Source organism: Lolium rigidum, chromosome 7 (assembly GCF_022539505.1).
Source record: "Lolium rigidum isolate FL_2022 chromosome 7, APGP_CSIRO_Lrig_0.1, whole genome shotgun sequence".
In the NCBI taxonomy this organism is placed as follows: domain Eukaryota; kingdom Viridiplantae; phylum Streptophyta; class Magnoliopsida; order Poales; family Poaceae; genus Lolium; species Lolium rigidum.
Genome location: NC_061514.1, coordinates 123,520,641 through 123,548,594, shown reverse-complemented (window position 1 = coordinate 123,548,594; position 27,954 = coordinate 123,520,641). Strand labels below are relative to the sequence as shown.

Here is a 27,954-nt window from a genome sequence, read left to right as displayed (position 1 = left end):
GGTTTAGTATTGAACCGACCCTTGGATACATAGTTGATAAATAATCCCAGTCGTAGTTATAGTAGATTTCATCCATAAGGTCCCCCAGAAGACAACTAAAGGATTCGTGCGCTTTGGAGTGAGTATCCACCGCTGTCGTGTACCGCGTGATGTGATCCACAAGATTGTGTATCCCACATTTGACTAGTAAAGTTATGTAGTCGTAGGACAAGGTATCTGTACCCGTTATCATTGGGAAACAATCCCAGGTGTATGTTTTTTGTTGAACTGACCCTTGAATACGTAGTTTATAAAAAATCCCAGTCATAGTTATAGTATATTTCCTCCATGAGGTCCTCTAGAATACAACTAAAGGATCCGTGCGCTTTGGTGTGAGTATCCACCGTTTGTTGTGTATCTCGTGATGTGATCCGCAAGAGTGTGTATCCCACTTTTGACTAGTAAACTTCTGTAGTCGCAGGACAAGCTATCAATACCCATTCTCGTTAGGAACCAATCCTAGGAGTGGGTTTATTATTGAACCGACCCATGAATACATAGTTGATAAACAATCTCGGTCATAGTTATAGTAGATTTCATCCATAATGTCCTCTAGAAGCCAACTAAAAGATCAGTGCGCTTTGGTGCGAGTATTCACCGTTGTCGTGTCATGCATGGTGTGATCCGCAAGAGCGTGTATCCCATGTTAGACTAGTAAGGTTCTGTAGTCGCATGACAAGCTATCCGTACCCGTTCTCGTTAGGAACCAATCCTAGGAGTCGGTTTATTTTTGAACCGACCCTTGGATACATAGTTGATAAACAACCCCGATCATATATAGTTATAGTAGATTTCATCCATAAGATCCTCTAGAAGCTAACTAAAAGATCCGTGCGCTTTGGTGTGAGTATCCATAGTTGTCGTGTCCCGCATGGTGTGATCCGCAAGGGTGTGTACCCCACATTTAAATAGTAAAGTTCTGTAGTCGCAGGACAAGCTATCCATACACATTCTCGTTAGGAACCTATCCCAGGAGTGGGTTTAGTATTGAACCGACCCTTGGATACATAGTTGATAAACAATCCCGGTCATAGTTATAGTAGATTTCATCCATAAGGTCCCCAGAAGACAACTAAAGGATCCGTGCGCTTTGGTACGAGTATCCACCGTTGTCGTGTACCGCATGATGTGATCCGCAAGACTGTGTATCACACATTTAGCTAGTAAAGTTCTGTAGTCGTATGACAAGCTATCCGTGCCCGTTCTCATTAGAAATCAATCCTAGGAGTGTGTGCATCGACTCATAACTAACCACGTGATAGACGAACCCAATGCATTGATATCGAGCTAATATCTTAGTCAAAGTTATCCTAAATTTGTAATATAGGTATCCACCTCGACGTGGAACATATATGTATCCTAATCTTGGGCCCGAGAAGTTCCTTTTCAAGCTAATAAGATATCCATGCATGCATCTCATAGGAACCATGCTCTTTGTTGTGAGTATCCACAGTTGTCATGTCCCGCATGATGTGACCCACAAGAGTGTATATCCACATTTTACTAGTATAGTTTTGTAGTCGCAGTACAAGGTATCCGTACCCGTTATCGTTGAGAACCAATCCCAGGTGTAGTTTTTTTTAATCAACCCTTGGATTTATAGTTGATAAACAATCCCGGTCATAGTTATAGTAGATAATAATCCTGGTCATAGTTATAGTAGATTTCCTCCATGAGGTACTCTAGTATCTAACTAAATGGTCCATGCGATTTGGTGTGACCGTCCACCGTCTTCGTGTCCCGCGTGATGTGACCCGCAAGAGTGTGTATCCTATATTTAACTAGTAAAATTCTGCAGTCGCAGGGCAACCTATCCATACCCATTCTCATTAGGAACCAATCCTAGGAGTGCGTTAATTTTTTCAACCGACCCTTGGGTACAAAGTTGATAAACAATCCGGGTCATAGTTATCGTAGAATTCATCCATAACGTCGTCTAGAAGCAAACTAAACGATCCGTGCGCTTTTTTGTGAGTATCCACGTTGTCGTGTCCCGCGTGACGTGATCCACAAGAGTGTGTATCCCACATTTTGGCTAGTACAGTTCTGTAGTCGCTGGACAAGCTAACCATACACATTCTCGCTATGAACCAATCCCAGGTGTGGGTTTATTTTGGACATGACCCTTGGATACATAGTTGATAAACAATCCGGGTCATAGTTATCGTAGATTTCATCCGTAAGGTCCTCTAGAAGCCAACTAAAGGATACGTGTGTCTTGGGTTGAGTATCCACCGTTGTCGTGTCCCGCATGAAGTGACCCACAAAGAGTGTCTATCCCAGCTATGACTAGTAAGGTTCAATGGTCAGAGGACAAGCTATCCGTGCCCATTATCATTGGGAACCATTCCTCTAGAAGCCAACTAAAAGATCCGGGTGCATCGGTGTGAGTATCTACCGTTGTCACGTCCCGCATGATGTGATCCACAAGCGTGTGTGTCCCACGGTTGACTGGTAAAGTTCTGTGCCCCTCCTCGTTAGGAACAAATCCTAGGAGTGGGTTTATTTTTGAACCGGCCCTTGGATACCTAGTTGGTAAACATTCCCGATCATAGTTTTCGTATATTTCATCCGTAAGGTCCTCTAGAAGCCAACTAAATGATCCATGCACTTTTGTGTGAGTATCCACATTGTCGTGTCCCGCGTGATGTGATCCGCATGAGCGTGTATCCCTCATTTGACTAGTAAAGTCCCGTAGTCGCAGCGCAAGCTATGAATACCCATCCTTGTTAGAAACCAATCCCAGGAGTGGGTTATATTTCTTAACCGACCCTTGGTACATAGTTGATAATCAATCACCATCATAGTTATAGTAGATTTCATCCACAAAGTCCTCTATAAGCCAACTAAGAGATCTGTGCGCGTTGTTGTGCGTATCGACCGTTGAGTGTGAGTACCTTATAATTGACTAGTAAGGTTCTGTAGTCGCATGCCAAGCTATCCGTACACATTCTAATTAGGCACCAATTCCAGGAGTGGGTTTATTTTTGACTCGACCCTTGGATACATAGTTGGTAAAAAATCCCGGTCATAGTTATCCGTGCTCTTTGGTGTGAGTATCCACCGTTGTCGTGTCTCGTATGATGTGATCTGCAAGAATGTGTATCCCACCTATGACTAGTAAGATTTGATAGTCGCAAGGACAAGCTATCCGTACCCGTTATCATTGGGAACCAACCCTCTAAGAGCCAACTAAAAGATCTGTGTGCTCCGGTGTGAGAATCCACTGTTGTCACGTCCCGCATGATGTGATCTGCACTCGTGTGTATCCCACATTTGACTAGTAAAGTTCTGTAGTCGCAGGACAAGGTACACGTACCCGTTCTCGTTAGGAACCAATCCCAAGAGTGGGTTTATTTTTTTAACCGAGCCTTGGATACATAGTTGATAAACAATTCCGGTCATAGTTATAGTTGATTTCCTCCATGAGGTCCTCTAGAAGCAAACTAAAGGATCTCGTGCGCTTTGGTGTGAGTATCCACATTGTCGTGTCCCGCATGATGTGATCCGTAAGAGTGTGTATTCCACATTTTGGCTAATAAAGTTCTGTACTCACAGGACAAGCTAACCACACGCATTCTCGTTATGAACCAATCCCAGGTGTGGATTTATTTTTGACATGACCCTTGGATACATACTTGATAAACAATCCCCGTCATGGTTATCGTAGATTTCATCTGTAAGGTCCTCTAGAAACCAACTAAAGGATCCGTGCGCCTTGCGTTGAGTATCCACCATTGTCGTGTCCCGCATGATGTGACTCGCAAAGAGTGTCTATCCCAGCTATGACTAGTAAGGTTCGATGGTCACAGGACAAGCTATCCATACCCGTTATCATTGGGAACCAATCCTCTAGAAGCCAACTAAAAGATCCTTGGGCTCCGGTATGAGTATCTACCGTTGTCGCGTCCCGCATGATGTGATCCGCAAGCGTATGTGTCCCACGGTTGACTAGTAAAGTTCTGTATTCGAAGGACAAGCTATCCATACCCCTCCTCATTAGGAACAAATCCCAGGAGTGGATTTATTTTTTGAACCGACCCTTAGATACGTAGTTCGTAAACATTCCCGTTCATAGTTATCGTAGATTTCATCCGTAAGGTCCTCTAGAAGCCAACTAAAGGATTAGTGCGCTTTGGTGTGAGTATCCACCGTTGTCGTGTCCCGCTCGTTGTAATCCGCAAGAGTGTGTATCCCACATTTTGGCTAGTAAAGTTCTGTAGTCGTAGGACAAGCTATCCATACGCATTCTCATTAGGAACCAAACCCAGGAGTGGGTTTATATTTGATCCGACCCTGGATACATAGTTCATAAGCAATCCCGGTCATAGTTATCGTAGATTTCACCCATAAGGTCTTCTAGAAGCCAAATAAAATATCCGTGCGCTCTGTTATGCGTATCAATCGTTGAGTGTGAGTACCTTACAATTGACTAGTAAGGTTTTGCAGTCGCAGACCAAGCTATCCATACACATTCTAGTTAGGCACCAATTCCAGGCGTGGATTTATTTTTGACTCGACCCTTGGATACATAGTTGGTAAATAATCCCGGTCATAGTTATCCGTGCCTTTGGTGCGAGTATCCACCGTTGTCGTGTCTCGTATGATGTGATCCACAAGAGTGTGTATCCCACATTTTGGCTAGTAAAGTTATGTAGTCGCATGACAAGCTAACCATACGCATTCTCGTTAGGAACCAGTCCCGGATGTGGGTTTATTTTTGATATGGCCCTTGGATACATAGTTGATAAACAATCCCTGTAATGGTTATCGTTGATTTCATTCGTAAGGTCCTCTAGAAGCCAACTAAAGGATCCGTGCGCTTTGGTGTGAGTATCCACCGTTGTCGTGTCCCGCATGATGTGACCCGCAAGAGTGCCTATCCCACATATGACTAGTAAGGTTCTGTAGTAGCAGGACAAGCTATCGGTACTCGTTTTCAGTGGGAACCAATCATATAGAATCCAACTAAATGATTCGTGCACTTTTGTGTGAGTATCCACCATTGTCCTGCCCCACGCGATGTGATCCGCAAGAGTGAGTATCTCACATTTGAACAACAAAGTTTTGTATTCGCAGGACAAGCTATTCATGCGCATTCTCGTTAGGAACCAATCTCAGGAGTGGGCTTATTTTTTGACCCGACCCTTCTATACAGAGCTGATAAACAATTTCGGTCATGGTTATCGTAGATTTCATCCGTAAGGTCCTCTAGAGGCGAACTGAAGGATCCGTGTGATTTGGGTTGAGTATCCACCGTTGACGTGTCCCGCATGACGTGACTCGCAAGAGTGTCTATTCCACATATGACTAGTAAGGTTCGATAGTCGCGAGGACAAGCTATCTGTACTCGTTATCATTGGGAACCAATCCCAGGAGTGGGTTTTTTTTTGACCCGACCCTTGGATACAGAGCTGATAAACAATCACTATCATAGTTATCGTAGATTTCATCCATAAGGCCCTCTAGAAGCCAACTAAACATCCGTGCGCATTGGGTTGAGTATCCACCGTTGCCGTGTCCTGCATGACGTCCCACATTACGTGACTCGCAAGAGTGTCTATGCCACCTATGACTAGTAAGGTTCGATGGTCGCAGGACAAGCTATTTGTACCCGTTATCATTGAGTACCTTATAATTGACTAGTAAGGTTCTGTAGTCGCATGCCAAGCTATCCGTACACATGCATTCTAATTAGGCACCAATTCCAGGAGTGGGTTTATTTTTGACTCGACCCTTGGATACATAGTTGGTAAAAAATCCCGGTCATAGTTATCCGTGCTCTTTGGTGTGAGTATCCACCGTTGTCGTGTCTCGTATGATGTGATCTGCAAGAATGTGTATCCCACCTATGACTAGTAAGATTTGATAGTCGCAAGGACAAGCTATCCGTACCCGTTATCATTGGGAACCAACCCTCTAAGAGCCAACTGTTGACTGCCAAAACCCACCGGCGGGCAGCGGCCTTGCCAACACTGTAGAGCCGGGGGGAGCCTAGAGCTGCGGCTGGCTGAGACCCCTCCGAGCGACGGCCCGCAATGCTCTTCTGGTCACACGCGGCGTTGCGAAGTGCAGGGCGTGCCACCTGACCTATACCCGGTCGGGAAGGTGATGAGATTGCCTCGCTTAGTTTCCTGCGGGGCATACATGTAAACGTTAAATACGAGCCTCGATCGGCTCTCGAGGTTATCTCGTGAATCGGCTCAAAGAGCCGATCCACCCATGATCCGTACGGGGTGTACGAATACTTGGTGGTCCTGCTTGATCAAGATGAAGCTAATGAGATCTACGACGATTTAGGGTTTTCACCACATAATCGGATCATCCTACTCCGAGGTTGGGCCGGATGGCCACGCACGGTGCTCGTAAGCCGATCCTAAACAAGGCCGGAAAACCAACATGAAGTTGATCCTAGGAACATCCCGTTTAGGACTTGCGAACGCCACCCTACGTGCCACAGGATCCTCCCCCCTTTGTAAGGCCAAACTATTGCGGATATTAAACTAATCCTTGTAGAACAAGGAGCAATCGTAACGGACCAGATCTACTAAATAATGATCAAGCGGGGTGCCGCCCCACACCTGAGATAGGCGTGAGGACGGCTAGATATGCAAGGGTTGCACTACGTAAGCATGCTTAAACGAAGAACAATGCTAACCCTAACACATCTAATGATAACTACGTTGCTCGCCATCAAAAGCGCTTCGAGTACGAGCAACGCATGAACAACGTGGGGCTTGTGCTGCCTAGATCGCAAGATGCGATCTAGGCAGCATGTCGCTTACCTGATAAAAACCCTCGAGATGAAGGAGTTGGCGATGCGCCGAGATTGGTTTGTTTTTGGGGTTGAACGTGAGTTGTTGTTTATTCCATGAACCCTAGGTACATATTTATAGTCCAGGGGACTTTCTAATGTGGGCGTGCACTAAACCGTGCACGACTAAGATTCTATCTCTTATAATAAACTACTAAGTAAAGATACACGGGCAATTCAGCCCAAGACCCTTCGTGCCGGGCCGCCTTAGAATCCTTTCACAGGTAATCAGCACAAGCCCGGCCCACCTCTGGATTCGTCTAAAATCTGGTGATAACACATGCCCCCCTGGTTTTGGAAATAACATTTCCAAAATCATTATGCTTTCCCTTCGAGAGGTCACGTTGTAGCAGAGTAGAGCCGTTACAGCATCCGTCATCATTATGCCCTGTCTTCTCAGCTTCTCTAAAAATCCTGACAGCTTTAGCATCGATCCCTTGGAAGTTGTAATGGCATTAATCCTTCGCCGGATTCATCATTATTTAACCGCGCCGACTGGTTAGCTCTCTCTCATTCCATCCCTGCTATCGGCACCAAAAAACCCCCTCTTCCTGTAGCAATGTCTTCCTCTTCCTCTTCTTTCTCCAAACTCTTCCCCCAATCTTCGCCGAAGAAGAAGAAGACCGAAGGCAGTCTCCACCCCGCAGTGAATCCCTTCTCCTCCGACGAGGAGAAAAAAGAAGGAGAAGCAGCGAAGGCCAAAGCCTCTCCTTCTGCCCAGCTCCCGCCGAAGAAGCGCCCCCGCATGTGGGCGGACAGCGAGGACGAGGATGATGACGAAGAGGAAGAGGAGGAGGACGACTCTTCCTCCTCCATCGGGTACCCGCCGACCAAGCGCTTCCGCTCCCGGGCGGACAGCGAGGATGATGACGATGACGAGGAGGAAGAGGCTCCGGCCAAGGGCTGGGGCAGCAGCGACGAAGAGCTCCCCGGGAGCAGCGCCGACGACGTCGACGGCGGCGATGACGAGGACGAGCGACGACTAGTAGTATAGGACTAGTAGTAGCAAGTGCACTAGGCACCGGATCCCTCTTTTGAGAGCCATCGGCTCTTTCTTGTAAAGCCGCTCCTTGGAATTAACGAAATTGTTCTTTCCATTTATCCTTTAATCGCTCCAATTTCATTCCCTCCGTTTGCCATGCTAAGACCGACAGACAACGCGTCGGACTTCTTTCCTTTCTTGCAGCAACAGCACAGGTCCAAGCCCCGTACTAGGCGTCGGCTTTTCCTTCCCGAGTTCCCACCCGAGACGGCCATGATGCAGCCCGCAGCCGAGGTAATCTTGATCGGCTCCCAAGAACAAGGCATCTTCCGGGCTTGTTGCCCCCGAGTCTCGGCCAATGTAAAACAGAGACGAGGAATACGCGCATGAACTGTGTAGACCCGGGCCTGATTGTGTGCGGGGAAATTCCTTATGTAGCGTCGGCCGATTTGAACACAAATCGGCCTCTCTGAGCGGAAAGCCTTCAAGGTGAGCTGCCCCCCGAGTCCTTACTCGAGGCGAGAATGTGCCACAGCCGATCCTCTTTCTTCCTCTGACAGCCGACAATCTTCCGTTCCAGCTGTACTAACCCCACAGATTGGATAATCCTCGCACAACCAGAGTCGATGGCTACGCATCGGCCGTTTCTTGATTCTTGACATGCTGCTCCCGACATTGTCCTTGAAGAAATTTCCTTGAGTCGATGGCCCTGCATCGGCTTTCATGTCCTTAAGTCGATGCCTGCTGCATCGGCTGTGTTCGAAAATTTTCATTCATTTTTTTTTTACGGCCGACCTGTGTATCGGCCCCCATATTCCAATAACCATCAACAAAAGATGAGATGCTTCTGTTGTATACCCTCATATTTCCATATACCTGGGCGCCCCCCAAGCCGATTCTCGTCAAGAAAATTGATGGTATCGGCTCTGTTGGATAACATGTTGAACCCGGGCAGAGAGGTAGGTGAGGATAATTTTGGCCGATTGCTGGAATCGGCCTCCACGTTGCTTGTTCGTTGAAGGTTTTGTAAGTTCCCTTCGTAAATTTTTTGGGGCCGATCACAAGGATCAGCCTCTCCTGGTTTGCACATTGGTTTGATCTTGCTACTTGGTCGGGCTGGATGAAACCAACCCAACCTCCGACTTGATGCGCCTGCTCGTCGTCCACCTTGTGTGCTCCGTAGAGTCGTGGAGCGCTACGCTCCGTCGGCAAGACGAGTACCATGTTTGTGCCAGCCGATGTCTCATCATCGGCTTTCCTCTGTTTAGGACGCCACTCCATTTTCCGTGGACGACCCTCTTCATCCGGGGTTCGCTGAACCTTTGCGGCCAGATCGGGCCGTGCCTTTCTTAGCGTATGCGGTACAACCTTTCGGCTTCCTCCAGGCCGCGCAATCGCTGAACCCCGCGCTTCGGGAACGGCTGAGTCCGTCAGGGCACCACCTTGGCCGGTGGTACCTGTCTTCTTCCACTTCTCCCTCGTCTTCTGAATCTTCAAGATCTGCCCAACGAGGTGACTCAGCACGTTTGCTTTGTGGTGGGAGAGGCCCTAAGCGCTCGAACACAGACACGTTGGCTGCCTCCTTCTTTTTCTTATTGCATTCTGGCAATTGCCGATTGTGGGCAATCGGCTCATTCCTGAATCCCAGCGAGTGTCCGAAGAAGGGGCAGTCCCAATGCCCGGCGTTGTCGTCTTGCTCCCTTGATGCTTCCGTGGCATAGCGCTCATGCTCCTCCTCATCGTGATCCTCGCCGACGATATCTTCCGGCTTCTCTAGCCAAACGATCTTCTCTATCACCGTAATAGGGTCGCCGGCGTTGACCATACCGATTAACATATTTGTTGAGGAGGTGATCGAGAGAGGGTCGCCGATATCTTATATTCTTCACCTCTCCCTCCGTGACGTAGCGCTTGCCATCATGACGGAGCCGATCGCATGGGGCGGCCTCATCCGTATCCTTGCTTGTGAGAGCAGCTGCCCTCATCTTTATCTTTGCCGAGTGGTTTCCAGGCCCTACCATGTTGATGCTGAACGAGGGGCCTGGCCGGCAACCTTCGGGGTAGGTGATTCCTACCATGTTAACGGCGGGGAAGGGTTGGGTGTCGACCTTCATGGCGTACTCGGTTGAAAATTAGCCGCCCCTTCTCTATCGCCGCTTGGATGTGCTGACGCCACACCCGGCGGTCGTTGGTGGCATGGGAAAGCGAGTTGTGGAATTTGCGATACGGCTTTCCGTTTAGCTCTTTCGCCGTGGGGAACTTGAGACCTTCGAGAATCGTCAACTGTTTCTCCTTGAGCAGGAGGTCGAAGATTTGTTCAGTCTTGGTTACGTCAAAATCAAATCCCCGGGCGGCCCCGGTGGCTTTACCCATTTGCAGGCCACAGGGGTTCCTCCCTGAGTCCACTCAGCCACTGCTATCTCTTGGCCTCCCGCAGGCACTTCATCCTCCTCCGTATCGACCATGACTACTGCACGCTTGAACTTGTCTTGGTACAGGTCGGGGTGGCGCTGTTCATATGCCGATAGTTTCTGAACCATGTGCGCCAGTGAGGGATAATCTGCTTGGGAGGCCATGTCCTTGAGCTGTGTTGCAAGGCCTCGCTATCGCCAACTCGATCGCTTCCTTTTCGGTTATACGAACCGAATAACATCGGTTCCTAAGATTCCCGAAGCGCCGGATGTATTCCGTCACCGTTTCCCCGCGCTTCGACGTAGTTGTGCTAGATCGGCAATGCCGGACTCGGAAGCTTCGTATGGTATTGCATATGGAACTCGTTCTTCCAATTGCTTCCAAGACTCGGATGGAGTTCGCCGGTAGAGAGGTGTACCATCCAAAAGCCGATCCCGTGAGGGACCGTGAAAAGAGCCTCACGCGTAGCTGATCCGACACCGAAGCCGGTCCTAGTTGAGCCAAATATCGGGCCGACGTGCTCGATGGAGCTGGAGCCATCCGATCCACCGAATTTGGAGAAGTCGGGGAGCCGATATTTTGGTGGCAGCGGGATCATCTCGTAATCGTCGTGGTACGGCTTGGAATAGCCGACCGCCCTTCTTTTCGGCATCATGCCGAACTGGTCTCTCGGCATGGTACCGATCCGATCCGCCGTACCGGCCGTAGGAGTTGCACTCGAAGATTCGCCGGGGTGGCGTACTTGGCCTGCCACGTTTGCTTTTCCAGCTCGAGCCGCCTGCAGGAGCTGGGCTCGGGAGTTTCGTCGGTGTGGCGTATTTAGTTAGCCACGTCGCTGCTCGCCGCCGACGTTCCTCCCGTCTTCGCCGGAGTCCCCGATGTTGTGGCCTGGTTTGTGAGTGCCCGGTCACCACAATCCGGCACATACATGCATGCGTACCCATGAGGGATCTCCTTAGGCGCCTCCATTAAGAACCGGTAGTCACCGGGGTCGCCACCACTTCGTAGACGAGGAATGCCGGTGTAGTCGGCACTTCAGCAGGTGCTGCCAACGCAAATGGCAGCGGTGGACGGGACCGGAATGGCAATTCTCCTTGATGCGTCCCGAGAGCTGGTCCCGACGGCGAGTACCGGTGGCTCATGATCTCCCCGATCACGCGCAGAGCGACACGCTCCAGCACGTTAACCAAGTTCTCAGAGTGGCGGTGTAGCGAGTGAGCCACCAGGTAGTTGATCTCCCGCCGCAGACCCCTGGTGCGTTCCTCCGACGGGGAAGAAAGGTCTATCCCATCGAGTGCACCTTCCGGTGAGAACCCCTTCCATCCGATGCCACCGTAACGGGTTCTCCGAAAAGAGCCGATGAGGTCGGCTTCGAGGGTAGCCTTGATCTCATTGTATTGCTTCTTGAGGTCGTCGAGCGGATCCTCGTAGGTGACCGGCGTGCCGTCCGCCATCTCGGATGTAGATGGCGATGTGGTTGATGTAGACGATTGTCCCACCGGGCGTGCCGGAATGTGTTGATCGCCAAAACCCACCGGCGGGCAGCGGCCTTGCCAACACCGTAGAGCCGGGGGAGCCTAGAGCTGCGGCTGGCCGAGACCCCTCCGAGCGACGGCCCGCAATGCTCTTCCGGTCACACGCGGCGTTGCGAAGTGCAAGGGCGTGCCACCCGACCTATACCCGGTCGGGAAGGTGATGAGATTGCCTCGCTTAGTTTCTGCGCAGGCATACATGTAAACGTTAAATACGAGCCTCGATCGGCTCTCGAGGTTATCTCGTGAATCGGCTCAAAGAGCCGATCCACCCATGATCCGTACGGGGTGTACGAATACTTGGTGGTCCTGCTTGATCAAGATGAAGCTAATGAGATCTACGACGATTTAGGGTTTTCACCACATAATCGGATCATCCTACTCCGAGGTTGGGCCGGATGGCCACGCACGGTGCTCGTAAGCCGATCCTAAACAAGGCCGGAAAACCAACATGAAGTTGATCCTAGGAACATCCCGTTTAGGACTTGCGAACGCCACCCTACGTGCCACAGGATCCTCCCCCTTTGTAAGGCCAAACTATTGCGGATATTAAACTAATCCTTGTAGAACAAGGAGCAATCGTAACGGACCAGATCTACTAAATAATGATCAAGCGGGTGCCGCCCCCACACCTGAGATAGGCGTGAGGACGGCTAGATATGCAAGGGTTGCACTACGTAAGCATGCTTAAACGAAGAACAATGCTAACCCTAACACATCTAATGATAACTACGTTGCTCGCCATCAAAAGCGCTTCGATACGAGCAACGCATGAACAACGTGGGGCTTGTGCTGCCTAGATCGCAAGATGCGATCTAGGCAGCATGTCGCTTACCTGATAAAAACCCTCGAGATGAAGGAGTTGGCGATGCGCCGAGATTGGTTTGTTTTTGGGGTTGAACGTGAGTTGTTGTTTATTCCATGAACCCTAGGTACATATTTATAGTCCAGGGGACTTTCTAATGTGGGCGTGCACTAAACCGTGCACGACTAAGATTCTATCTCTTATAATAAACTACTAAGTAAAGATACACGGGCAATTCAGCCCAAGACCCTTCGTGCCAGGCCGCCTTAGAATCCTTTCACAGGTAATCAGCACAAGCCCGGCCCACCTCTGGATTCGTCTAAAATCTGGTGATAACACCAACTAAAAGATCTGTGTGCTCCGGTGTGAGAATCCACTGTTGTCACGTCCCGCATGATGTGATCTGCACTCGTGTGTATCCCACATTTGACTAGTAAAGTTCTGTAGTCGCAGGACAAGGTACACGTACCCGTTCTCGTTAGGAACCAATCCCAAGAGTGGGTTTATTTTTTTAACCGAGCCTTGGATACATAGTTGATAAACAATTCCGGTCATAGTTATAGTTGATTTCCTCCATGAGGTCCTCTAGAAGCAAACTAAAGGATCTGTGCGCTTTGGTGTGAGTATCCACATTGTCGTGTCCCGCATGATGTGATCCGTAAGAGTGTGTATTCCACATTTTGGCTAATAAAGTTCTGTACTCACAGGACAAGCTAACCACACGCATTCTTGTTATGAACCAATCCCAGGTGTGGATTTATTTTTGACATGACCCTTGGATACATACTTGATAAACAATCCCCGTCATGGTTATCGTAGATTTCATCTGTAAGGTCCTCTAGAAACCAACTAAAGGATCCGTGCGCCTTGCGTTGAGTATCCACCATTGTCGTGTCCCGCATGATGTGACTCGCAAAGAGTGTCTATCCCAGCTATGATTAGTAAGGTTCGATGGTCACAGGACAAGCTATCCATACCCGTTATCATTGGGAACCAATCCTCTAGAAGCCAACTAAAAGATCCTTGGGCTCCGGTATGAGTATCTACCGTTGTCGCGTCCCGCATGATGTGATCCGCAAGCGTATGTGTCCCACGGTTGACTAGTAAAGTTCTGTATTCGAAGGACAAGCTATCCATACCCCTCCTCATTAGGAACAAATCCCAGGAGTGGGTTTATTTTTTGAACCGACCCTTAGATACGTAGTTCGTAAACATTCCCGTTCATAGTTATCGTAGATTTCATCCGTAAGGTCCTCTAGAAGCCAACTAAAGGATTAGTGCGCTTTGGTGTGAGTATCCACCGTTGTCGTGTCCCGCCTGTTGTAATCCGCAAGAGTGTGTATCCCACATTTTGGCTAGTAAAGTTCTGTAGTCGTAGGACAAGCTATCCATACGCATTCTCATTAGGAACCAAACCCAGGAGTGGGTTTATATTTGATCCGACCCTGGATACATAGTTCATAAGCAATCCCGGTCATAGTTATCGTAGATTTCACCCATAAGGTCTTCTAGAAGCCAAATAAAATATCCGTGCGCTCTGTTATGCGTATCAATCGTTGAGTGTGAGTACCTTACAATTGACTAGTAAGGTTTTGCAGTCGCAGGCCAAGCTATCCATACGCATTCTAGTTAGGCACCAATTCCAGGCGTGAGTTTATTTTTGACTCGACCCTTGGATACATAGTTGGTAAATAATCCCGGTCATAGTTATCCGTGCCTTTGGTGCGAGTATCCACCGTTGTCGTGTCTCGTATGATGTGATCCACAAGAGTGTGTATCCCACATTTTGGCTAGTAAAGTTATGTAGTCGCATGACAAGCTAACCATACGCATTCTCGTTAGGAACCAGTCCCGGATGTGGGTTTATTTTTGACATGGCCCTTGGATACATAGTTGATAAACAATCCGTGTAATGGTTATCGTTGATTTCATTCGTAAGGTCCTCTAGAAGCTAGCCAACTAAAGGATCCGTGCGCTTTGGTGTGAGTATCCACCGTTGTCGTGTCCCGCATGATGTGACCCGCAAGAGTGCCTATCCCACATATGACTAGTAAGGTTCTGTAGTAGCAGGACAAGCTATCGGTACTCGTTTTCAGTGGGAACCAATCCTATAGAATCCAACTAAATGATTCGTGCACTTTTGTGTGAGTATCCACCATTGTCCTGCCCCACGTGATGTGATCCGCAAGAGTGAGTATCTCACATTTGAACAACAAAGTTTTGTATTCGCAGGACAAGCTATTCATGCGCATTCTCGTTAGGAACCAATCTCAGGAGTGGGCTTATTTTTTGACCCGACCCTTCTATACAGAGCTGATAAACAATTTCGGGTCATGGTTATCGTAGATTTCATCCGTAAGGTCCTCTAGAGGCGAACTGAAGGATCCGTGTGATTTGGGTTGAGTATCCACCGTTGTCGTGTCCCGCATGACGTGACTCGCAAGAGTGTCTATTTCACATATGACTAGTAAGGTTCGATAGTCGCGAGGACAAGCTATCTGTACTCGTTATCATTGGGAACCAATCCCAGGAGTGGGTTTATTTTTGACCCGACCCTTGGATACAGAGCTGATAAACAATCACTATCATAGTTATCGTAGATTTCATCCATAAGGCCCTCTAGAAGCCAACTAAATATCCGTGCGCATTGGGTTGAGTATCCACCGTTGCCGTGTCCTGCATGACGTCCCACATTACGTGACTCGCAAGAGTGTCTATGCCACCTATGACTAGTAAGGTTCGATGGTCGCAGGACAAGCTATTTGTACCCGTTATCATTGCGAACCAATCCTCTAGAAGCCAGTTACAAGATCCGTGCGCTCCGGTGTGAGTATCCACCGTTGTCGCGTCCCGCATGATGTGATCTGCCAGCGTGTATTATATCCCACATTTGACTAGCAAAGTACTATGTGATCTGCCAACGTGTATATCCCACATTTGACTAGTAAAGTACTATATTCGTAGGACAAGCTTGCTAACTGCTATTTCCACGGGGTGTATGTTATTTACACCTAACAAAATATTAGGGAATTGAGTCATTAACCAGGGATGACCTCTATGAATATCTAATGGTGGTTGAAGATGTTTACAGAACACCCTCACGGCCGAAGGAATCGACGACCGAAAGCAGCCGCGCCACCAGCGCGAAGCCTGCCTCCTCACCCACCGCCGACCCGAGGCCGCCGCCCCGGCGTCCAACCTCCGCCGCCTGCGCTGCAAGCAGCCCGAGGGTCCCCGCCGCCCTTAGGGAAGCAGGGCCCGCCGCCACCGCGGTCGAAGCCAGCGGCGGCACGGCGCTCCTCCGCGGGTCTCCTGCGCTGCTTGGGGATTGGTCCCCCGGGCCGCCCCGAGGGACGACACGGGGGTCGGGCGAAGTGGAGGGGACGGGAGGGAAGGGGGAGGCGAGCGGCGGCGGGGAGGGCCTGGCGGCGGCGGCGCTGGGGGAAGGAGGAACCCTAGCGGGAGGAGGTGTTTAGCGCGAGCTGCAACAACATAACTATTCAGAATTTGCTAACTACAGGCACTCATGCTTCACTATGTGCTCTTGACATAATTCATGCTAGGGCCAGATTTTAGCCAGCACCGAATTACTTGTTATTTTACACATCACCAAGATAGCAACTATATCTTGATTGGTGTCCTAAAATTGGCTTGCCACCTGCTATTGCCCCATGACGTATATTATATAACATAGCATTATAGATTGCAACTGTACGTGAAACGATATATTTGAAGACCATAAACACACAATGAAACTCTCCACTCAGTTTTCAACATTTTCATCAGCATGATCACATCGAAAACAGAACGAAAAACTCCAACTGCCTCAAAATAACAAAAGACCACGGGACGTGGCATTCTACCAAAACAACACACATGCTTAGATCGGAATCATTGTTTCCAGAGTATCTGGTTCCTAACAATTGAGCTAGCCTAACATCCAGGGAGGATGGACCACGAGATGTGGTTCTTGACTTCTTCTGGATAGCTATGGCATTCCAGAACCAAGAATGCTAGTAGTTGGCAGTCAAGCAATTTGTCTTCTTATGACCAGGCAGACCGCAATTCGAGCAATGCGCCTCTCTGCGTGGCTTCTTGTTATGATTGGAAGGGCAGTGATCTGCCCTATGACCCCTACTACGGCATATGGTGCAGAATTTTGTCCTTGGCACACTTACCTTCTCGTAGCCAGGCTTGTTTCTTGCTGTAGTTGGTCGACCCAATTCTTTCCTTTTTGGAGGAGCGACAAAGTCCGGGCGAAGAGTGCTGCTCTCGAATATGACAGATGGTTCCACTCTACCTGCTGCCTGAACTCTCTCTTCTAGACCAAGGCCATCTTTCATCTTGCTTGTCTCTGTCAGGATAGGGATTGCATCTAGAAAGTGGGACATTGCTACCTCATATGATTCTGGATTGGTGTCAGCCATCCGAACAATTTCAATCGCAGTTCGGTATAGGGCCGAGTGCCGGAAACTCGTGGATTTCATGGCAGGGCTATCTTTTTGATACAACGTGAGATGAGCAGGCATGTCGCGGTACGCATCTCTGGTCCACCTCTTCATAATGTGACATTCAGGGATTTCTGTCACACCAACACTGATCATGACCTGCAAAGAGAAAAGTTGGTGTCTTGTTATACAGTGCATATAGAACATATATCAACACCTCCACTAGCAAGCTAACTCCACTAAGGTGATGTTTTTAGTCAGTATCGCGGAATGTAACATAATCAATTGGATGCTGGTGCAAGTTGTGCCATAGGTTGGAATGTTCACTTACCCGTAGTGCGTGCCCGCACAACACTCCCATGTGCTCGTACATCCCGCATTCACATTTGAAATAACCTATCTCGGGGTCAGCGGTCACCTCGTACTCTGTCCGGGACCATTTCTGTCTCCTTTCGGAGAATACGTGTTTCACCATGAATTTGTGACCATCAATGACTTCTCGCACAATGTACGACGCAGATTGGAACAGATGAATTTGGAACAAGCCAAACACATTTGGCGTGTATATCTTGCTCGCGTGCACTTCAATGGGAAGTCCGGAATTGAGCACTGAGCCTCGCTGTTGTTTTTTGTACACAAACCAACAAAAAAGAAAGACATCGCAAGTCAGGACAACTCAGTGGATAGTTAGAACAGAATACCTCAGACGGTAATCAGTTGTTTTCAGTAATGCAGTCAATGGATTATCAAATTCTTTTATCTGAACTAGGTGGCTGTATCCAGGAATATATAATAAGGGTCGGTTGATAGTAAATCACAAACAAGCGGGGATACTTGTTAGCAAGGGCCCTGATAATACTTGTATTTGACCATAACAGGGGTAGACGGGATCATTAAAAAAGAGGGATTACAATAGCTGATGGTGGCCAACAATACGACAATATCAGTATAATGCTTTTGTCAGTCTGGTTTTTAAATATGTTTTCGAAGCGGCAGGCTCCACCAGGGTTCAAATTTGGGGTGTTCAAATTACAGGGGACGAAAGATGTCAATAAAAAAGGACAAGCATATCTAATATTGAATAGAAAAAAGGATTTGTAAATGACTATGGTATTATTCGGTTTTGTTTCGGTTTTGTTTCGTTAGTGCAGTCCATTGATTCTCTAGATCGGAGTTCTACATTAGGTTGTTGTATCAATGAATCTATAATAAGCATCCCCTGAGATTAAATAACAAATGCACAGTGGACAACAGTCATTGAGAGCCCTACTCGATGCCATACTTAGAAAGTAGTTTAAATTGGAATAATCATTGCAGTTGTGGTATTATTTGGTTTGGCTCAGATGATCTTACCAGCCGGGACCTCATCTCCTGGTAGTTCTCCTCCTGATCCCTGTCAAATTGGAGCTTGCTGTAATGCCTTATGAACATATTAATTGAAGACCCCGGCGGGACGAACCCCTTTAGCATGTGGTTTGCGCTCTCGGATCGTTGGGTGCTTGTCATTCTAGCACAGAAAATTCCTGCAAAGTATGGCTTTGCCCACTTCTCTCTAACCTCATATATCTGAGTTATGAAAGGGTGATCCTCTAGACCATACTTCTCGACAAGTATGGACCATGCGTGCTCAAATTCTTCAACTGTTACCATGTACTCCAGGATCTTGTGGAACTCATCCCGGAATCCTGCCGCTTTGGAGTAGAATGATCCCAGGTGTTCCTTCGCTTTGCGCAATACATGCCACTTGCACCATCGGTGTGTGGTGTCAGGGAGGACAGCAGAAATAGCAATCTCCATGGCACGACACTGATCTGTTATTCAGAGACAACAATACTTGGATTAGGTGTCCTGTTGTATATGGAATTACACAATCAAAGTACAAAAAAATGATATTCCAGGGACATCTGTACCTGTCAGTATGGTGACGGGTGGTTTCCCCCCCATAAGAGAGACGAATTCTTTGAATACCCACTCGAAAGTCTCCATATTCTCATTCATCAAGAGAACAGCGCCTAGGAGTATACTCTGAAAGTGGTTGTTGACGCCTACGAAAAGTCCAAATGGCATGTCATACTGGTTTGTGCGGTATGTTGTGTCGAATGTTATGGCATCACCAAATTGCTGGTACTGCATACGACTCTTCCCATTTGTCCACATGAGTGCTCTGATCCTCCCTTCATCGTCTACCAAGCAGCTGTCTCGGAAGTTGGGGTCTTTCATCTTCATTTCTGACATAACATCATATGTTTTCCTCATGTCATCGTCCGAATGGTCCCGGCTGATGCTCGCACAAAGCGTCCTCAGTGACCGCTTGTTGAAGGGGATGTTTTCCATTGATCCGAAGAAGCTACCGATTACACTGAAGGTCTTGGTCAGGCCCACGTTATTGTCCCTGAGGTTCCTAACAAGGTCCTTTGTGTGTGGGTCAATGTTCCTATGTGACCACCATTGCCTCTTTTCGCCGATGTTCATTGCCAACCCATGATTATGGTCCCTTCGGAACTCATGAATGTACCATCCATGGTCATCTGTTCTGTGCAAACGAATCATGGCTTGGCAGCCGCAGCAAGCGGATCTTGTGTTCGGGCGCCTAGGTTTCCCCTGTTCATATGGTAGAGTTTATCATCATTAAAAAGGATGATCGTTGCGACAAAGATGCAGTTTACAAATAAAAATTGTAATAACTTGGGGACATGACAATAGCTATTCGGACTTACCTCGCACCCACAGGTAATGTCCTGCCTGATTTTACTCTTTGCAGGGTTAATCCTCGACGACCCGTATCTTATTCCGAAACCAATCTCCCATGAGTAAATATTGTAAAAATCATATGCTTCAGGCAACGAATCAAACTCCATCCCTATCTCTCGGTTCAACGACGGCGTCCGAGAACCTGTCCCTGTATCGCCTCATGGCATTCTCTAGTGCACTCTTCTTTCCTGTGCTTGCTTCCCTGGAATCGGGAATCTCTCCACGACGAAACCTGTACAATTGTTGGGAGAAGAATCAGGCCGAATCATAACTGAATATGCACTTCGCGAGGAAGGTAACTGCGTGTAACACTAACAGTTTTTTGGCTAACATGCGAAGTCAGGGACCTGGGGCATGTGCTATGTCTACCAATCAGGAGGCTCAACGATGTAGATAATAATATTTACCCAAAACTTCGAAGGAAACAGTATGCATGTTGGATATATGCAATATTAAGATAGTACAAGTACAACCGGGACCAATATTCTGCGGATTACAACTTGAGAGTCTCAGCATGTAACTAATGTCTGAGGTGTTTGGTTCTACAACGTTTGTAAGAAAGATTTCAGCTGTAGAAAACACAAAAAATGCCCACACCCAGGATTGTATAGATGGCACATTTCATCAGCTAGCTGGACGAAAGGTTTGATCCTATTTTTTGCTTCTGTAAAATGTGCATTTCCTTCGCGTCATTTGATGCTGAACTCATCAGGATATGCATTACTTCTGCAGATGGATACAACTACAAAATCTCTAAGAAGTACTAATGTCAGGCATACAGAATCTATAACCCAGGTGTCGTGTTACACCCTGTATTCCCCATGAAACCCTTAATTGTGGTTTTTGCTCACATACCCTATGTGTGGTGCAGTCTCGATCGACCTGGTAAATGAACTCCACAGTTGACAACATACTGATGTGTGTTATTCTTGGCATTGGTGCATATCTCTACAATTAAGGGTTCTCATGGTCACTGATTATTACTGTGCCGATTTACTTACGAGCTTTCATCTCAAACAGTATGCTTTGTTTACAGCATGCAGTGTACTCTCCCAGTGAAACTGCCCCTGGAGCATATATCATACATAAAAAAAGGTAAACATATTCGTAGTACATAACACTAACAGCACTAGATTGGTATTTGGCCCATGAGAATGGTGCGGAGTGATACTCCAGTTTTCAATTTTGGATGCCAAAACTTATGTATGACAGCTCCAAAATCAGTTGGAAATCAGTCGACTGCCCTGTATGAATAGTTATGGGATGGATGCACCTATAAACTAACAATTTCCTGAGCTGCTCTGCTCTTTAACCTTTCTAATCTGAGTTCTAGATATCACATGGTTTGACTTTGCAAGATAAATGTTTTGCAGAGCTTCCATCATGGTTGTGCATATTGGAAATATGCCATATTCAGATAGTAGCAAGGCAGCCATGATTGTTCCATACCATTTGTAAAAAAAAGGCTTTATAGCCCTTAGCAGACACAGAGAAATTCCACAACCTGAAATTCAGCCAGATGACGCTGGGTCTGGACAACACTTTTAATCTTAATGAAGAAATAGTCAGATACACCGATGATTTTCTCGGCATCTGGTCTTATGATAGTCCATGCATCTAGAACATCTATCTTGCACAGGCAAGTAAACGTATTCATAGTACCTTATTCCCCAGAGTGATTGTTAGGAACATAAGCATGGTGCGAACAGCGGGCGGAGCTTGGACACAGTTCATGGGCGGGCTAAACAACTATCATGAGCTGATATATCATGGAAAATGAGAAAATAGAGTGTACAAATTGGATATATTATGAGGCAAGGTGCAAGATCTGGGCGGGCCATGGCCTTGTTTTGTTTCAACTAAGCTCCGCCACCGGGTGCGAATCGATACTTCAGATTACATTTCTGTATGCCACATCTTACTATTGCCCCAGACATCCCAGACTAATTCAACCTAAACTACTATGAATATGGGCATTGTTCTCTCACCATCTGTGCCACTAACCATTTCTGAAATATTGGTCTATCCCACGGCTAGTGTACATCCCCTTCTAATGTCATTTACAACTACCAGAGAATAAACATGAGTGCTCAAAAAGGGTCTGCAGCAAACTTCCGGGCGACTAACCTCTTTTTCCAGGAGCGTTCCGATGGAGGGGACTCGCTTGATGTCGGCGTATGCGAATCAGCCGCCAATGGTGCATCATTCAGTGTGTCTGCTAAGGGCTCGTTGCTGCAGTCTCCGTCGTCCACAAAATCGGCTTGCCGTGTATCTGGCATGCTGGAATCAGAACTCAAGTTGGACGGAGAAGTGCGGGCGCTTGTCTCCGAACCCTGAATCGGAATGCTTGGTTCCCTGTCAGGCGCAAGTTCGTGGATTGGCCTTGACAATCTGGGACCAATTTGAATCAAATCAGCAGGAGGGGATGGACAGAACGATGCAGGGTGGCTGTACAGCGAGGGCTTACCTGATGAGAAGCTCGGTGAATCCCTCAGAGACTCCGCCCATCATCATCTAGGCGAGACCTGCCGCTCGAATCCTCTCTTCCAGGCGCGGCGAGCTGCTGATTTGGAGTTCTTGGGTGAGACCTCGTTCGGAGGCTGGAGGAAGGAGGAAGGGGAAAGGTAGCTGGAGATTCAAATTTGAACCGGGAGTGTGGGGGCAGCGGATGGGGGGCCGGGGCAGCGCCATGGCCTCGCCGTACTAGCGCCGCAACCACCAAGGACGGCGGGTACGCCATGTATCCGCCGACTCCCCGTCCTCTCTCCCCGAGCGTATCGCTAGAATCGCTAGGCGTATCCGCTGGATGTAGGGGTCAACCCGCCCGCGTGTGTGGGCCCAAATGCGCGAATCTCCAGCGGCTCGGTCGGTGTGGATAGGGTCACGGCGCCGTAACGTCCGCTCGATTGAAATATCGCTTGACCCCTTGCATCTGCCGCTCCTTCACATCCAACGGACATCAGTGCAACGCACCGGTCAGAAACGAGTCAAGGCAAAACTAGCAGGCACATAGAGCGACAAGATTGAGGTCGGGAAGCTCTTGCGGCGGAGCTTGCTGGTCCAGCCACCGGCGCTGCGCCCACCTCCGGCAACGACAGAGCACTGCAGGTGACCCACGCCGGATCCCTCCGCCCACGTCCGTCCGCTGCCGCTGCGCCCACCTCCGGCAAGGACAGAGCAATGCAGGTGACCCACGCCGTCTCCCTCCGCCCACATCCGGCCGCCGCCGCAGCGTGACGGAGATCTGTTGGAGGCCCACGCCGGTCCGGCTGCCGTCGCCGAGCCCACCTCCGGCTGCTTGCTCTTACACCTCCGTTGTAGCCTTGGACTGCTCTCGGATTGCACAACACATTTTATTTCAGACGGACAACAGCAGAACAAAACTGAGTTCAGTAGTGATTTGATTCCGAGTCCAATTTCATACACAACAGATAACACGCATGGTAGAACATCTGGCCAGTTTTAATCCAGCAAAATAACAATATTCTGAAGCCATACATTATACAAGAGAGGCTAGAGAGCCATACTCAAACTGAATTGAGCAACATTCAGATTGTTAACATAAACCTGGACAATACATTACACAAGCAAAAGATGATTGAAATCAGGAGCTGGGCGACCTTGGACGAGTCCTGCTAGTGGACGTGGGCAGCGGAGGGAGAAGCTGGAGCCTGGAGGTGGGCGGAGGGGGCTGGCGCGGCTACTCTCCCTTTCCCGCAGCGGAGGCGGAGGTGCTGCCGGTGGTGAAGGAAGGGAGCAGCCGGAGGTTGGGGGCGTCGAGGTTCGCGCGGTTCCCGTCCTTGCTCCGCAGCGGCGATGGAGGTGCAGCCTGGCCGGCGCGGAGTGCAGCGGCGGCGGGAAGCGGACAGCCCTGCCGGAGCGGAGAAGACCCGCGAAAGTTTCCCCCTACCCGCCCAAGTACTAAATCGTGGGTGTTTGTAGCTAGAGAGGCTGATGTCCCTTAGAGCATCTCCAGTCGCGTCCCCCAAAGCGTCCCCCAAAGAGATTTGGGGCGCGCCGAACAAAAAAAGCGTTTCAGCCGCGTCCCCCAAAGCCCATTTTTATCCGGCGCGGCCCGATACGGTGTCCGGCGTCCCGAGCCCGTCCCCGTCCCACGTGGGACGCTCCGGGACGCCGGACACAACGAACAGCGAGGCGGGCTCCCACATGTCGCGCGACTATTTGCATAAACCGTTGGTTCGCGCCTCTTTCTCGTCGCTCCTTCCTTCCCGCGCCTCCCACCCCACCGCCGCCGCCGGATTTCCCGGCCGTTTAGGCGTCCGATCCGTGCTGCGAGTCGGCACCGTTGTCGCGCCGGGGCTCCCGCCGGTCGTGCCGCCGCCGCCGCGTCGCCCGGCGCCTCCCGGAATGCGCCGTCAAAACCGCCCCACCTCCACGCACAGAAGGTGCTCGACGACTTGCCGAGGTAGGCGCGATTGGTCGCTCGTTTGTTGCGTCGTTCGCCTCGGCGCGGTTTTAACCATTGATTTTGCTTTAGCCATGGACGAGCGACGATGAGATGGTTGCCTCGCTGCCGGAGGACGAGTAAGCGTTCGACGACGACCTGCGGGAGCATTTGCCGATCATCGCGTCCCTCCGGGACATGCTTGACGCCGAGGCGGAGAAGAGGAAGAGGCCGCGGCGCGGAGGATCAAGGCCGGGAAGAAGGAAGTCGAAGCCCGGCGAGAGGATGGAGGGGCATGCCATGCTGCACAACGACTACTTCGCCGACGGGGCAACACATGCCGACAATTTTCGGCGCCGGTACAGGATGAGCAAGGGCCTGTTCATGAATATCCTCCACGGCGTTCGAGAGTTCGACCCCTACTTCAAGCTCAAGCTCGACGCTGTAGGCGTTCTCGGGTTTTTTTGTTTGTTGTAATTTAATTTGAAAACAATCCTCGAAAACATTTTATTTCATATGCTACATTTGATATAAATGGTTTATGTGTTAAAAAAATTATTTTAAATGTTTGGGGGCGGCTTTTGGGGGACGCGGCTGGGGAGCGACGTCCCCCAAACGCGGCACGAACAAAACACGTCCCCCAAACCAATGGCGGATGAAAGGGGTCAAGGCGCTGCGTGCCTTGCCAACAGCAAGGCACCGGATCTCAGTCCGCCCGACAGACGCATTGAGGGTTCTTCTTGCTGGTTTCCTCCATGGATTTGATTAGTGGGGGTGGATTTACATCTCTGGAGGCGGTTCTGCGCGGCGGAGATTCCAGTTTCGGTGGCGCTGCCTGCTGTTGGGTTGCTCCTCGGCTGATGTTACATCTTCTCTCAACTTTCCATCATTTCCCCTGATGCGGCGGCAGAGGCGGAAGCTACAGCGGAGCATCGAGCAAATGGAGCAGCGACCAGGGCATCCTCTTATATCTCTCTCCCCCTGATGGTATCTACTCTCCTCTGTCGCCCTCCCCTTTCTTTCTTTGTTAGTGGCCGCGCTGAAGGCGAGTGCTGGCTGCGTGGAACAACGAGCAGGCTACATTGCGAAATGGCGCACTCTCTCTTCTAATTCCGCGGTGCAAATTTCATCTGGCCAGCCGGCGGTCGGCCGTCGTGCCCCGTATGTTCACCTTGGGTTGCTTACTTGCCTGCATCTGCTTCTTTGAGTCCCAGTGGAGGAAGAAGAACTATGATTTATTTCCATGTGGTATGTGTACCTATCTTGGCAAAATCTCCCTTGTTTGATTTTACTTGCTTGGGAATTTGGAGTAGTATACAAGATACCCAGTGCAATATTCCATCGAGTTAGCATGCGATAGTTGCGTTTGGTCGTGACAAGTTGGTACAAGATTCCGTTTGTAGCAGTATACAATATTTGCAATAGTATATAAAATTTTGTTTCATGGATTTGGCATAAGAAAGGTCTATGATGTTACGAAGGTCAAATGCCCTTTTTGTTACCTGTTTAAGCAGTAATTGAAAAAAAAAATGTATAGCAGATATCTTCCAAGAAGAAACATAGGTCGATTTGGTTCCAAGATTTTTTAATGCCTAGCGGTGTGCCGAATTTCGAAGTCCGCTACTGCTGATATAACTAAGCTGTAAGTTGGGTTAGCAGGCGCTCTCTACCTCTACGTCGGTCTTGTGATCCTTTAGCTGGTGGTTGATGGGCCTGCACGATGGGGGTGGTTCCTTTGCAATGCAACGACACATCAGTTTGTAGGACAACATAGACTAACACATTGTCCTCCCGCCTCCCACACCTTACTGCTATGACAGACTTATGATGCATAAGATGGCAGGGAAAGGCTTGGACGAGTGATTTTGTGGTCACATAATGTAGAGACTTTGCCGAGCACACATTTCCATGGTTCAGTTTTTTTTAGGTGACCTTTTTTCCATCAAGGCACTCTCCTGGAAATTTTATGATGGGAGAGACATAGAAGGTACTGTTGCTTTTTGTGCCATTTTTTGTTTCCATCCGCCTCATTAACGCAATACATTTGTTGATCACAAGCTTGCAATTTAACTATGTATGGAATGGAGTAGTAGAATCAAAAACAATTATTTATTATGATTGTAGAATTGGTTCTATGTTTCTTTTCGTCCCGAGGTAGGGAAATTGTTTGAAACATTTTGTTCAAAATTAACTGAGCGAGGATGTGTCTTCATGGTAATGGGACTATGTGCAGGTAATTTGTGATACGAGTCTGCCCTGGGGTCGGTTCTTGCTTTTGTGTGGGAGGGTTTCAGGGAGACTGTGAAATTTTGCTTCCGGCGTGTTGGGGTGCTTCTGTTCTGGTCGTGGGCTGGGAGATGGGTCCTGCAGGGCTGCTGGATTTGGGAGCTGTAGGGTGCCATGGTGGACGGCGGTGACCATGGTGGCACGACTCAATTGGCATGTATCTTTTACCAGGCAGATGCCTTGTTCTGTGTGTCTTGACTTTCTTCACCCGTGCATACTTGCTTGGCTTCTTCCTTGAAATCCAGTGCAGTCTTGCATTACCTTTTACTTTGGTCCCATGTTGATCTTCCAGGTGAGGTAGCGTCCTCTGCTGTGTGTTGCTGTTCATTCCCATATCATCCTCTCAAATATTATGATGTTTCTTCATTATTCAATTTGTAAAGTTTTCTACGGGCCGAGAACAGATGGACAAAAACATTATTTAGTCATGCGTTTATGCTGATTAGAAGTATGCATAGGCTGCTGGATACTGACTAGAAGCATGTGCATGCTGCACAAGGTATGCCTAAAAAAGGATCATTTGAACATATGTGTTTTCATTGGACATATACTTTTGTTTACTTCAAGGCGTTTTTAGCTTCTATTGATTTTTGTGTTTTTAGCTTCTATTGATTTTTATGTGTATTCTCTTGCATATTATTAACCCATTTTCTGGAAATAAAGCAGCAGCAAATGCTATGCACTTTTTACGTGCACTATTTCTTTATTATTGAGTTGTCATGTTGCAAGTATAGAAGACATTATTAGTTAGATTACCTTTTTTATGTCACCGCCAGTTTTTCTACAAGTGATGTTTGGATGAGCATCTCAAGGGCTGTCCAGGTTGCTAGATTTTATGTTTATCTCATGTTTGATCACTTCATGATTAGATAGACATGCAACAATATCACAATTTGATGCATATGGTGTTTTTGCAGGGCGAGCACAAACCAGTTCAGTGAACTGCTACTGGCTAATGATGTCCTGCTACCTATATACTATTTGCTTTGCTTAAGGATAAATTCTAATTTTTCTCCGCACCTTACCTACTATCATACATTCAGACTTGAGACCTATGAAAAAGACATGCAATACAATTTCTGTTAAAGTAGAGGCTATCCATAACTTCTACCTCCTGATTGTACAGTTCTTGATTAAACCTTCTGTGTAAACAAGATCAGTGAAAAAAAAAGATACTTATATACCATTTTCCCCAAATATCAGGTTGACTATTATACTTATTACATTGCCCATGCTTTGAAGGATTTAGGTCTGATTTAAATCAAATTATTCTTTCCATCTATATTGTAAAATAATTTAATACTACTCTGGTGGTACATGCTTAGAGCTTCTTTAGTTTTCAAACTTTTTTGAAGTATAGTAAAATCAAATTTCAAACTATATCAGTGTTGCTCATCTCTCTTTTTTTTTTAGGAAAGCCATGTCTCATCTTTGTTGAAAATCCTTGCGCTCATTATTTTCCAGTTTTTGCCACATGGAG

General features: G+C 48.2%; 1 protein-coding gene across 1 annotated transcript; it reads right to left on the bottom strand.

The window, feature by feature from the left end:
* Window positions 1-16,294: 16,294 nt before the first annotated feature.
* LOC124669666 (protein FAR1-RELATED SEQUENCE 5-like) lies at window positions 16,295-19,894 on the bottom strand. Its single transcript, XM_047206235.1, has 5 exons — window positions 19,750-19,894; window positions 18,943-19,633; window positions 18,386-18,843; window positions 17,364-17,651; window positions 16,295-17,191 (listed from the first exon to the last, which is right to left on the bottom strand). Exons 1-5 carry the CDS (start codon window positions 19,888-19,890, stop codon window positions 16,598-16,600), a joined length of 2,172 nt encoding a protein of 723 aa, XP_047062191.1. The 5' UTR covers window positions 19,891-19,894; the 3' UTR covers window positions 16,295-16,597.
* Between the last annotated feature and the right edge of the window lie 8,060 nt (window positions 19,895-27,954).

Coding starts and splice junctions, on each gene's coding strand:
- LOC124669666 (XM_047206235.1), bottom strand. CDS start 19,890: ATGGAGTTTGATTCGTTGCCTGAAGCATATGATTTTTACAATATTTAC. Junction 19,634..19,749: donor ACATTACCTGTGGGTGCGAG/GTAAGTCCGAAT, acceptor CCATATGAACAG/GGGAAACCTAGGCGCCCGAA. Junction 18,844..18,942: donor ACCCGTCACCATACTGACAG/GTACAGATGTCC, acceptor TCTGAATAACAG/ATCAGTGTCGTGCCATGGAG.